The sequence below is a fragment of the Metopolophium dirhodum genome, chromosome 6, assembly GCF_019925205.1.
Source record: "Metopolophium dirhodum isolate CAU chromosome 6, ASM1992520v1, whole genome shotgun sequence".
NCBI lineage: Eukaryota > Metazoa > Arthropoda > Insecta > Hemiptera > Aphididae > Metopolophium > Metopolophium dirhodum.
In genome coordinates, this window is record NC_083565.1 from 2,081,070 (window position 1) to 2,095,115 (window position 14,046).

The 14,046-nt window shown below is 34.8% G+C and overlaps 1 protein-coding gene across 1 annotated transcript; it reads left to right on the forward strand.

Moving 5' to 3' along the window:
• Window positions 1–11,651: 11,651 nt before the first annotated feature.
• LOC132947284 (enhancer of split mbeta protein-like) lies at window positions 11,652–13,533 on the forward strand. Its single transcript, XM_061017542.1, has 2 exons — window positions 11,652–12,140; window positions 12,327–13,533. Exons 1-2 carry the CDS (start codon window positions 11,994–11,996, stop codon window positions 12,819–12,821), a joined length of 642 nt encoding a protein of 213 aa, XP_060873525.1. The 5' UTR covers window positions 11,652–11,993; the 3' UTR covers window positions 12,822–13,533.
• The last annotated feature ends 513 nt before the right edge of the window (window positions 13,534–14,046 follow it).

A 14,046-nucleotide genomic window follows, 5' to 3' on the forward strand; every position in this document is an offset into this window, starting at 1 on the left:
GTCTATATAGATAATACGTATATAAACGGTGATATATAGTGATGTACAGTAATAAATTTAGTAGGTATCCACAATATCCACGCATTATATTGAACTCGCCGACTTTGATAAATTATAAAGTAGCTAAACATCAACGCGTCACATTTTCGTTAGTATAATATATACTATATTGATAAATACAATTGACTATGCTCGGGGAAAGGGTTCATGTCCAAATTCACTATTTCTCAGGATATAGACTTGCTCTGAATTTGTGGCTTTTATCACGAATTCGTATTTTGCAGGCATTCAAATATAATGATTACCGATATTCATCGATTCGATGTCGTAGAAAATGTATAAACCAAAACTTAACAAAAAATATGGACTTGAAACTTTTTCCTAAACACCGTCCTATATTATACATACGACTATTATAAATTAGCACAGTATCTGTACAGTATACACAGTGGTCCACGCGTAGATCATAACAAGTTGAGGGATGGTATTGATATTTGATACATTTTGCGTTTTCATAATTATTTTTATTAGCTTATTAGCTTAAGCTTCGGTACCAGCTGCAGTGAGCTGCAGTAGTAATTGATATACCTAGCTACTAGCTGTTATATTTTATCAGTATTTAGTTTTTACTGAAAATATTAGTGATGAGATCTATGTATCTAATATACCTAAATATAGATGTGGAATTTTATCTTAAGTGACCAAGTGATATTTTTGTGTAGGTACTGCAGGCTGTCGGCGTCAATAAATGTCAAACATTTAGAAAACAAAATATTTTTTTAAGAAAAAAGATTGATTTAAGATATTTTTATTAAAAAAACTAGTCAACACATAATATATACTACCTATATAGTTTATAAAATATAGAATCTACAAAAATCTAAAACAAGTTAATTTTTTCAAATCTTGGAGGGATGGAAAACTATTACCTACTCGACGAAGTTCAGGGATTGCATCCTCCCGTATATCCACACTTCAACTACCTACTGCATAATATATACATCAATACATTCAATAAATCATACTATTATACGTGACAGAGTTTCCCTCTGGCATCCGTCACATTCTGAAACGCGTGGCGGCCGAATATATTATATTATGTATAGGTAGTATAAATACTAATAGGCACCTATAAGTACGCCGTTTGTTGTGCGATCACGCACGTAATGTATTTAGGTATTGTGTCTACAATGTTCGCGGTGGGGTCCAGACACTTTCCTTCGACAAACGGCAACGGTTTAAGTAGGTAATCTATATAGGTATACCATATTATAATATATGTATGTGTGTATATACATTGTATATATACAGGGCGAATTTACAACTTGGATTAGAAATGATTATTTAATGAATAAAGTGACGCACAAGAGGCAAAGAGTATAGGTACAGATAGTACAAGTAATATAAAAGACGGTACTCCATATTTTTCTTCTACAAGAAAAATCTACTTATCATTAATATGTTTTTGTTAATAAGCAACCATGACAACAAAAACCTTACGAACAATTTTATCGTGTATCCAGCCCCAAAACATACATGTGTTATCAATAAAATATTTAGATTAAATACAAAAATAATAAAGCATATACCGCAGTCTACATTACATTTTAAAAATAGTGATTTTCCATTTGTGGGTATACTGTTGTACTTATTGACATTAAAATGTATTTTTAAAAATAATTATTTTCTAATTTGTAAATTAATTTAAAGCTTTTTGACAGTGTATAGAAATCCGAAGTAATCTGGTATAATAACATAATATAAATGAATATACCTATAAAGTAGTTTTTTTTTTTTTAACATTTTTAAGTCTTAAAATAAAAATGAAATCCACAACTAACTTTTTCTTCTTCGATATACCTGTAGGGACATTTTTGGTGTTATAGATAAAATTTAAATTCGATATATCGTACGCACTTAGTCTAAAAAAATACCGTTTAACTTTTTTCTCGTCGGGAGTCTAGTAAATTAATAAAAACGAACTCTAATGTATTATAATATTACATTTATAAAAATTACAAAAATATTCCAATATACGTTTTTAAATGTAACTCTTAACTACCCATCTACCTAAGTATTAAGGTACCTTGTTTTAATAGTACCTAATCTATTACCTAATATAGTATTATAATATTACTCACCATTGAAATCTAATATTTCTTGATTTTATTCTAGGTGTGTTTTTACTGCAGCAGGTTTCGTTAGGTAGCTGTTTCTTTTTCCTTTTACAGGATGCATGATATTATTATAATAGTGAGTATTAGGGTGTAATAAGTATAACTAATGACACATTAACACGGCATAATTACAGGTCTCGTTAACGGTTAACCATTTGAATAAATCACATTTGTCACGATGACGTTTAGAACAAACACAACATTAAAACTGTGCAGCCGAATGGTTGAATGGTCTATATATTATAATATGGTCACGGGCGTAATATTTCGTTAAATATTAGCTGCAACAAAACTAAAAATCGTTGGCCTCGAGCTTTTAAATTAACCCAGAAAGTATATAGGTACGATCGCAATATTATTTAAATTATTTCTTTAAAAGGAACATATTTTGTCCTTTTACCAATTTGGAGTGATTGGTACTTATCAATGTTTTTTTGAAAATATATAATAAACGTGCTTAAATTAAACTATAATTAAGAATAGCACACTAAAGTATTGACTAGCTTGCAGTTGACTTGAGGACGGTAGTCGCTCGCGTAATTTTTTAAGCATGCACTAAACATGTACCAAGCGGCAAGCATCTATAGATATATCCAACTGACCAACTCTACTGAGAAGTTCTTCGGGCACGACGATGCAAGAAAATAGTTAGCTGTTTCAAGACCTTGAAATCCAAAATTGGCGAAATTACGCCTATATTAATAGATGTCGTGGTATACTATTTTAATTAAAAACGGTTTTTTAATCACTACATCAGATAAATAGGATATCAGTCTATATAGAATTTGGTGTTATTAAAAATTAGGCATTTTTTACCCCGCAAGTCTAACCCTTGAAATTAATGGTTTTATTTTCCAGGGTGCAGTCAGGATGACGTCATCTTTTAACCAGAAAGATAAGCACATTACATTCATTTCGGAAGTATAAGACTTGGGTCACAATTTCTCCCTTATTGAGTGCTATAATTTTCTAAACAAGTGTGAGTTAGACATTTTGAATTCGGGGTGCCTGATAGATATATGACGCCAACCTCGCATCCAAAATTGGAAACATACGGCATTTCAAATGCTTACTGATAGAAAACTATTTTTCCAAAAATGTGTAGCTCAAAGTTGTACCTAATAGTGCACGCCATATTATGCTTTTCGCAACTGAAACGGCGGTGTTACAGTCGTGTATATATTATGGTTTAATATATATCACGCGTCCTAATATATGCGTATATTATATTATGTACAATAGAATTATATTGTGTTCTAACGACGGTCGAGCTGGGTAAACGCTATTAACATAAAACATTTATAATATTATGCGATATTATTGTATTGCGTTCGTTCGGCGCGCGCGCTAGTAATAATATAAATAATAATGATGATTTCTACGAAATAGTCGCCGTTAAAGCTAATATTATGGCAGGACGATGTTGTACGACATTGTAATACGTATGTGTTTTTATTTTTTATTATTATGTCGCGGTCGCCCTATACGGTGACGTTGTGGCGGGACGTTTCCGCCGCAAAACGGACGACACGTTTTACGATCGCAATTTCCGCATTTCGATCGCGCCGGTATGTACCTGTTATGATATTATATTGTTTGATGAGCTGTTGTAGTCGGCCCGTTGGCCATTGTCGACCGACGGAAAATAAAGAGCCGTTAACGACAGCGCCTAGCTACACCCGAGCGAACGCATAATCACTGCGATATTTACCGTTTTCTTACATAATAATATCGGAGCGGCTGCAAAGGAGACGCGAAGAAAAAAAAAGTGAAACGCCTATAACCGGCCGTATACCCTTCGCGGACTCGTAATATAATACGATAACGTATATAATAACATAAAGGTACTCGTATATATAGGTACTCGGAAGACGTTTTTTTGAAAATCGAACGTCGTTCCGCGACGTCATCCGCGGCAGTCCGGAAACTGCGGCTGAGGCGACAACCTGTATTTGCAGCAGCGTATATAGGTACTACAGATGTCCCTTTCCAAGAGTGTAACAACCCCGAAATCGTTTATATATTTTAATATTATACTTTCCCCCTTACCCGCGCCGGCGTCACTCGCGCACATAATGTAATGTACAATATAATAACGGTACCCACGTGTAATACCGCCGTGAGATAGTTATCGACCCGCGGATGAATCCCTGCAGCAAACACGTCCCTCGCTCGCATGCAGAGTACCTGTTGCCGGTCGCCAGACCCCACCACCTGTTGTATAGCGCAACAACAATGTACCTGTTGATCATCACGCCAAGTGTGTGTATATATAATATTACCATATGGCAAACAATATATAGTAATGCACCTATATCTAAAAACCTCCTATACCCGTACCTACATATATATAGGAGAAGTAAAAAAAAGCGAAGACCGCAACACCCTTCGCTTTCAAATAGTATGGGATGTGTGGACAAAAAAATAACGTACAAACAACCGTTTTCCGTTTCCCTTTCGGTATTGCTCGGGCCATGGCTGCTGCGGAACCACCGCCGCCGCCGTCGTCTTGGCCGTAGCGGACCTTGCAGGTGCGTGTGCGTGGTAATAAGGACGACGACGGCGACCCGGGTTAGGAACCTATCCGCTTTATTTATTTATATTTTTTTTTGGGTTGCCAACTGTTATGTTATTATGTTTTTACACGCGGGCGTATATGGGAAAAAAATATAATGTACGGCAGTTGTATACACCTAACGGAACTCGGGTTCCTCTAGTTATACGCATCATATACATATATATATATGTGTATGTATTGTATATTATATATACAGTTAGGTGTACTTATACCCGGCGACGAGCACAGATTTCGTATGCACATAATATACAACACTTCATTATATTATATATACATGCGGCCAATGTGTGTGTGCGCAGACCCACGACTGAGGTCGCGACGATATGATTATAAATTATAATATACAAACCGTTTGATTTTTTTGTTCTAGTTCATTTGAAAGGGACTTCAAAAGAAAGAAAAAACGACAGATGAACTTTGTTTCATTACCGAAGTCATTATAATGCGTACGCGGACTATACACATATATAGTGGTAACATTATATAATGCGTTTTCTCGGAATATTTATGATATAAGATTGGTACAACCGTAGAAGGTGATTCCTTTAAAGGTGAACACTCATTTCCTCGAAATGTATTAAAAGGTACCTAGGTAAAAAGTACCTTAGGTAATAATTATTTACATAATTTGAACTAACTCATTAGAAAGCAACATTTTTGAAATAATAGTTATATGTTACAATAATATGTTTTACTTTTTAATTTAATTATCATTATCATTCTTTAAGTTTTATTAAAGTTTTTTTTTAAAAACAGTTTAGGTTTTTAATTTCTTATATTGAAGCACACATTTTTCTGAGAATTTCAATTTAAACATTAAAATTTATTTTTTAACAATAAATTAGGTATAGGTACTTAATTATTGGTTATGTGAGTTATGACTGTTATGAGTATTTTCAGTGCACGAACGGATTTATAGGAAGGGGGGAAGGGTAACGTGGTGGTCACTCCCCCTTGGGCTTTTTTTAACGATATAATTATGGTCAAGTCTTTATTGTACTTTATATATCACTCATGAATATTCCTACTCGCACCTCCCTTAAACAAGTTTCAGATCCACTCCTGTTTCAGTGGCGTATTTAGGAATAGCACAAGGTACACATGAAGTAGCGCTCCATTTCTATCAACATTTAACAACATGGACATAACTATTACAAGTTGCTATAGGCGATGTAGTCTCCCAGAAAACCATAAATAACCCCCCTGATAATTTGTCACTCCAAAAATAGTTTTAGCGCATAAATGTATTTATAATACTCAATCTTTAACGATTTTGAGTGGCTTCTAATTGGATCTCGAGTTAAAAATGTCTTCTCAATTGTGGCCCATATTCTTTGGGGGTACAAACTAATTAAAAATATAAAAATCTTTTGTAGTTTTATTTTAAATTTGTGTTATGTATAAATTTATAAAGGTAACAAATACTCATACAAAGTCCGAACTTATTGGAAAAAAAACACTGCGCGCGTTACGTTTTCGACAACACTCCGGGGAGATTATTTGGACCAATAAATCAAATCGGATTTATTACAATCGAACAGCTCAACGGTGTTTATAAAATGATACATTATATCATATTACTATAGGCATCACAGGTACCTTCTATACCTACATCATTATAATATATTGTATTATCAGTGAACACAAGTCAAACGCACGCGGCTATTTGATGTTATGCGTTGATGTTTTATATTTTCGTTCGGTGCGTTATAATATGTATAAAAGAAGAAAATTCAAATACATTATTCATAAACGGAGTTCAACATATATTATACACGAAATCGGTATACATACTGTCGCGACTGCCAACACCTATAGGCAGAATTATGGCAGCATGGCGAATTATAATACAAACGCATGTATATAATACAATATAGGCAGGTACACGAAAAAATTCCACGAGGGTTATTTTTTTCTACATATTTCGTCGCCATAATATAATATAATAATATATTATAATAATTCACATACAGTTACTGCGCAACTATACTATACCTACTGCAATGATCTCTTACGTTGAACTCCACCGCCGGATCGTGATCGAAAAAGTAAAGTATAAATCGTGCCGTACGGGGCTTGAACTATATCCGTTTCGGTGCTTTTTTTTTTGAGTTCGGCTCGCGTACATCCAAACTATTATATACCGACAAACTTTCACCCGTCGGACGGGGTGTGGGGACTTGGGAAACCGTATATTATATACCGCGGTCGGGAGTGTTAAAAAATACCCCGTATAGCTCGCTTGATGTTCACGCCGGGAAATATTCCAACAACAGGAAATCGTTAATGTGCATTGAAATTATGCGTTTCTGGTGTAAAAAAAAAAATGTGACACTTTGACACTGCGCGGCGGGTTATATGCCTTGTTGCATAAACATATTATACTCCGACCCGTTAAAAACGTAGGATATATTATACGAATATCGATAGTCTCATTTGCATAGCATAATATATAATATAATATATATGTATACGGCAGCGTAAAAGTCGACATAGCGATAATCTACATTTTCGGCCAAAAATAATATCATAATACCGCCACATATTAAAATTTAAAATGTCCGATTAATATAATTATGATACATAATCCACGCTAAAATATTATATAGATGTCAAATTTAGATGTTGTATTAAAATTAAGGTCGATGATCCAATATTAAAATATATTATCATTATTATTATTGTTTGTTAATATTATTCTATACACACGACAGTACGACATAATTTATGCATCTTAATTAAGTAAAACAAATTGTTTTTAATATTGATGTAATACGAGTAAGTTAAAAAAACAAAATGGTTAATAGAACCTAGGTGAAATATAAAATCTAAAAATTAAATATTAACAGCATTTCTGACGTAGCCACGTGAAAATAAAAATATCGTCTCGTCGATTCTAAACCACGTCTTGCCTAAAGTATTCAGCACATGAGATTAGTATCGATAAACGCGCTCATGATAATTTTGAAATTTATATTACCAAGTACAAACGACCGCCAAATATGAACATATTTTGTAAATACTTGTAGTTGTTCGAGTATATAATATTAATAAGTCGTATATAGTTATATGCCGAGTATCGTTTAAGTTATTTAAACCTCAAGGATAAATGATTGATAAATGTTGTACATACTATAATAATTCACATACCTACCTCTCATTATTTTATAGTTGAGTTTCTCTATGTAATTCCGAATAAGTACCAAAATAGTGTTTACTTGTTCGTATATGTCACTGTTGAACTACTTTCATCGGTATACCGATACTTTTATAAAAGTAAAATGTTTATCGAGGTTTTATTTTCCATGACCATATTTTATTGATAACGCACTTGTACAAATATAAATTAATGCAGGAAACTATACATTATCAATTTTAGAACTATTAAATTTATGGAAATTAATTTCAAAATTCAAGTACCTATTTGAATTTTAATGTACGTTATACGTATAGTCACGTAGATACACCTTTTACACTCGTGGAAAAATATTATTTTTTTTTTAATGCGCCCAACGTTGTGATCTATAAATTATAATATAGTAGCTAACTTTCCAAATAAACTTACATTTGCATATAGTAGGTATATACTGATACACTTTATCAGATAGCGATTAACATAATGTAGGTAGTGAAGTAAAAAGTAATTAGAAATCTAAAACATTATCGTGTAAAATTAATAAAGATAAACGTATCAGCTATACTATTAAAACTATTCAAAACATGTAAAACGTGCGTTGTAGTGAGTACCTTACTCTCATTTACTCTCTTACATTATACATACATATTTTATATTATAAACATACGAACATATTATATAATAGATAACGATACATCGGTGAAATCACAAACGAATATACTCACGTGACGTGGTAAATAATTAATTAGCATGTCCCGTTGTAATGTTTTCACCGTATTTAAGAATAAAAAAAAATCTCCGACTAGGCGCCGATTTTTATTTTTTATTCTGTGCGTATATAGACCCAATCAGAGCCGCCCAATTGTGCCACCTATGTGGTCTTATCGATATTTAATTATATACGTTTGATACACTCTGTATTTGGTAGTAATGCACCTATCTATGTGATTAATGATTCACCTGATGTAATAAAATCCGTTTTTATTATTTATATATCTATATATATATTTGTGTATAATACATATTATTATGATAGTATACATCGATACAACGGAATAAAACAGATTCGAAGCGCAATGTAGGGGCGTTGCCATCACTACTTATCCACCGTCAAAATAATAATTGTTTTGATATAATATGTATACCGTGTTATGACAATTATTATAGGTAATTGATTGACGGGAAAATAAATAATTAACGTTTTAAAGTATTAACAACTCCGAGATGCCATATCGAGTTGCTCCTATTATTATATGCAGGCATGACGTGATTATAGTATTATACATCATTATTATTATTATTGCATGTTGTTATAATGTTTTGCCACTATTATTCAAAACTAAGGATCTTTCTCTATTTTTTAAATTGAGGGTCGTATTGATGTTTGATAATACGATATGACTGCAGCTATGGGATAACAATATATTAATTCCCGGTTGTTTCTAAAATCAACAAGTTTACACTGTTTTAATATTTTTCTATGTTGTACTTAAATAACATGGCATTATAACATTGAAAAGCTACTGTCAGTAGGTAACAAAAATCTGAAATGTATTATTATAATTGTTTTTAATTTGAATGTACATTTATTAATTTAGGTATAAATCGGTGATAATAGAAATACTAAATATTATAGTAATTTTATTTCAACTTGAGCCCGCTAGGATAAACCAGCGGAAAGATACATTATCTATCTATTTTTCCCCAATAGCTATCTCATTAACGAACAAAATTTCTAACTAGGTACTTATATTGATTTTTTTGATGTCAAGAAATCTTTTCAGGCAGTTAATTATTTTTATTATGTAATTATTTTTTATTATTAACATATTATATAATATAGGTAGGTATATATATATATGATCACCTGTTGATGTAAGGTATATGTAAAACTTTGTAAAACTAAAAGGTCTTTTAAAAGTTTTCGAAATGTATTGTGTTATCCTTATTAAGTATTAACAGATCGAACCTAAATAATTAGTTTAATATATATATATCCTTATACCAAATGTTCTTTACCCGTTTATATATACGAAAAATATTAAATATTTATCACGCATGCTTAAGCATACCCGCATATGTTGTCTCCGTCTTATTAACACATATTATACAAAAGGTATGTATAATATATACATATTTATAATAGGTATAAAAACACGTATTATAGAATTAAAAAATTACAATATTTGGGGGGGGGGGGGAAGACAATGAGTTCTTTTAAAAAAATTTTAATTTTGAAATGTTAAAGGTCGTTTAAAAATGTTGAAATTTTCCCTATTAATTCTAAACGATGAACGATGAACGTTATATTGGGAATAATGGAAAAAACGCTCTCAGAAATGTTGTCAAAATTCAATTTTATAATAGATATTTTTACTCTAGAATCAAAATTGGGCAAGTTCTACTCAGACTGCGTAAACGCGTTTTGTCCATGTCGTACGTGCGTAAGACGGTGACCACACATGCGGGTGTGACGTCCTCTTAAGCGTGGTACATGTATGTTAAATATAATCGACGGGCAAAATCTTCAAGTTATGAAACCTCAGATTTTATTATATTATATTATTGACTGCATCGGTTCCAAAGTTTAAGTAAATACCTTAAATTTAAATCTGGTTACTTTCGACGGTCGGGGGACGTTGCAACACACATTTTGAGAAAAGTTCTTACTGTATGTCAAATTATAAGCATAATGAATGTATAACAATTACGGCTACACGACACCTATTTATACATACGTATATTGATAACAGACTCTCCTAATATTTAAAAATTTACGATAATATTTGTCATAATTTAAAGTCGTAATACTCCCAAATTTTTTATAAAAATTAATATTTTACTAGGTAGCCAGGTAGGGACAGGTATATTTTGTCTCAATGGTCTTTAAATTAAACTATAATGATGTTTATATAATTATATGTACATAACAATGTTAAGAATAATATTTTTGCAGGTCAGAAAACGATCGCCGGCACGTACTTTCCTATTCAAATACAAACGAGAGGGTTAAAAAATAATGTCGTGCAACGTAACGAAATGTCTTATTTTGATCGTGTGGAGAAAAATAGTCTATAGATTTATCGCGTCTTTTTCCCGGAGGAAAACTATAACGGTGCGGGAATGCGGTACTGCGGTATCCCAAATTTTTTTAAGGAAAATGTCTCCGGCCGCCTGTTATGTCCACCACGCACACGCACACGACGACCGTGGGAGCCGAATCGTAATAAAATAATAATAATAATAATATAATCGACGCGGACGAGGACGCGAAATGCCGTCGTACACAAAAGGTAAAAACGCAGGGGAGCGCGTGCGCGTCTGTTATAATGATAATAATAATATGCGTATACCTACCACCGCGGACAATGACGATATAATATATAATAATATAATATACGCACGCACACCCGTGTGTGTATGTGTGTGTGGTGTGTGTGTGTGTGTGTGTGGAAGCGCGCGCCGCCGTACCTCTAAATTAGCGCGTGGCAGGTGTGCGCGCGTGTTGTGCACGTCTACTGTTACCGTGGTCGGAGGACGAGGCGGCGGCGGCCCGAGGCGGCGCCCCTCTCGCGGGCATGCCTATAATATATTATTGTTGTTGTTGTGTGCGTGTCCCGCGCGCTGCACAACCGGCGGTGCGCGCACTGTGGGAATGCGACCAAGATTCCCACGGGCGCCCCGTCACACGCCGCCGCCGCCGCCGCAGCACACTTCCCGCCGCCGCCCGACCCGGCGCGGCCGTCTATATAAAACCGGCCGTGCCCTTGGGTCATGCCGTCATTCGAACGATCCGTACCGAACCGTCAACACGCGCTCATCCGTCGTTCGTTTTTTACTGTTTACATAACATAGTATTTTTGTTTTATCTCGTCATTACCAGTTTCAATAAATTATTGCATTATTATTTTCATAATAATAATATTTAATCATCTCGCCATCATTTGTGAATGTGTGCGATATCGACAGTAACATTTCAGTCGATATTATAATTTATTATTGACAAAATAATATCATATCGTTTGGATTAATAAAATTCGAGTGTCGTTTCGAATAGTGTCGTATATTTTATTACAATAAAATAGACCGCGATTGTTTCGACATGCGTCCCGCCGCCGAACTCAGACCGTCATACCGGGTGCAGATGCACATGCAGATGCAACAGCAACAGCAACATTACCAGCACCAGCACCAGTCTGGATCCGAATACGACGAACAACCCGTGTCCCGGACTTATCAATACAGAAAGGTAAGCACAGATCACTATTTACACAGCTAGGATTTAAATTTTTTGATTATTGTCGCTTTGTCGAATTTACGTTTCATATCAAACGCGAATACCAGATATCAATTTAACGATATTTGGGACGACATCCGTCTATCATATAATATACTTAGTTTCCGTTTTTAATAAAAAAATTTCTTTGTCAATCAGGTTATGAAACCGCTGTTGGAACGGAAACGCCGCGCCCGGATCAACCGGTGCCTGGACGAACTCAAGGACCTGATGGTGGTCACGCTGCAGGCCGAGGGCGAGAACGTCAGCAAACTAGAGAAGGCCGACATACTGGAGCTGACGGTCCGGCACCTGCACAAGCTCAAGCGGCACAACGCGCTCGGGCTTACCGGCGTCGACTCGGTTTACGCCGACAAGTTCCGCGCCGGTTTCGCGCACTGCGCCACCGAGGTATCCAACTACCTGACTTCCGACGTCCGGTCGCCGCCCGTCGACCCCTCCGCCGGCGTTAAGCTCCTACACCACCTGGGCTCCTGCATGCGCAAAATCGACGTCGACTCCAACCGGCCAGCTTCCGGTCCGGTCGCCACCGCCGCCACAGCCGCCGACCAGTACAGGCCGTACACGCCGCCGTCCACACCCGGAAGCGAGCTCAAAGAAGACCCGAATTCCGTCTGCTGGAGACCGTGGTAAACAATAGTGTTGTTTATTTCCGGGCAAAAAAAAAAACATGTCGTTATTTCGTTTTTAATCTCTCATGACACCCCCCCCCCTCCCACCATCGCACCCTCCAAAGACTGATGTTCGACCCGAGGTGGAGTTATTGTATATTATTATAATATTATATAGGCAGTTATAGGTTATATAGGTATTATAATATTATTGTATTATTGTGCGTTTATACGACGAGAGTTTGTTGTTCGCTCATTATTTATATTATTTATTTTTTTCTCGATAGTATTTTATGTTGTAATTTTTTTTTTCTTACTCGTTAGCAACCATTCCTTTCTGGGTATAATATATATTTTATAAATGTATAATATTTAATGGTTGCAGAAGATACGGCACTACGGCTATTTACCAAAAAAATTCAAAAATATACCTCTTTCTTTGTACTTATATATGTATGTTGTATATAATATATATATATTTTATAACATTGAAATAGAACTTAAGACATTTTTCTATTGTGTAATAATAATATATAATTTATGTTATTTAAAAAAAAAAAATGTATTCTGCAGACGTGATACATGATATTATAATTGTAATAATATTAAAACATGAATGTATGTGTTATGTAGAAATTCCGCGTTTGTGCGGAAGACCTAAGAAAAAAAGCATATCTGTGATAATAATAATATGTGTTTTACTAGAATACATTAAGTCTATTCAAACATCTTAAGCGTCTTGTTGTTTTTTACCTCCAAAAAAAAAAAAAGAAAATCGATCAATCAATCAATTTGCTGTCGTCGAAACGATATTATCATGCTCGGACCGCCGACGATAAGTCAATTTGTGCTCGTACGTGACTAAACCGTTCGGTTCTGGGAACCGGTCGAAAGGGGAACGGTGAGAGAGTTAAATAGAAGAGAGGAAAAAAGCGATGAAAAAGCTATTCTCTAAATACAGGTATATACCAACGACACGGTAGAGGTATACATGACTGGTGGCAGTCTACACGTAGGAAACAATATAATAATAATAATAATATACGAAAACACGACGACGGGACTATTATAACAGCTATAATAGTAATAATAATAATAATAATATGACGATTCACCGCCGGGGCCGGTATTGTTCGGACGACGAAGACGAAGACGACGACGACGACGACGACGACGACCAACGAAGCCAAGTTCTCACGGTGTGCCGGACCGGTGCGGCGGCGTGCGGCGGCGCGCAGAAACCGTGA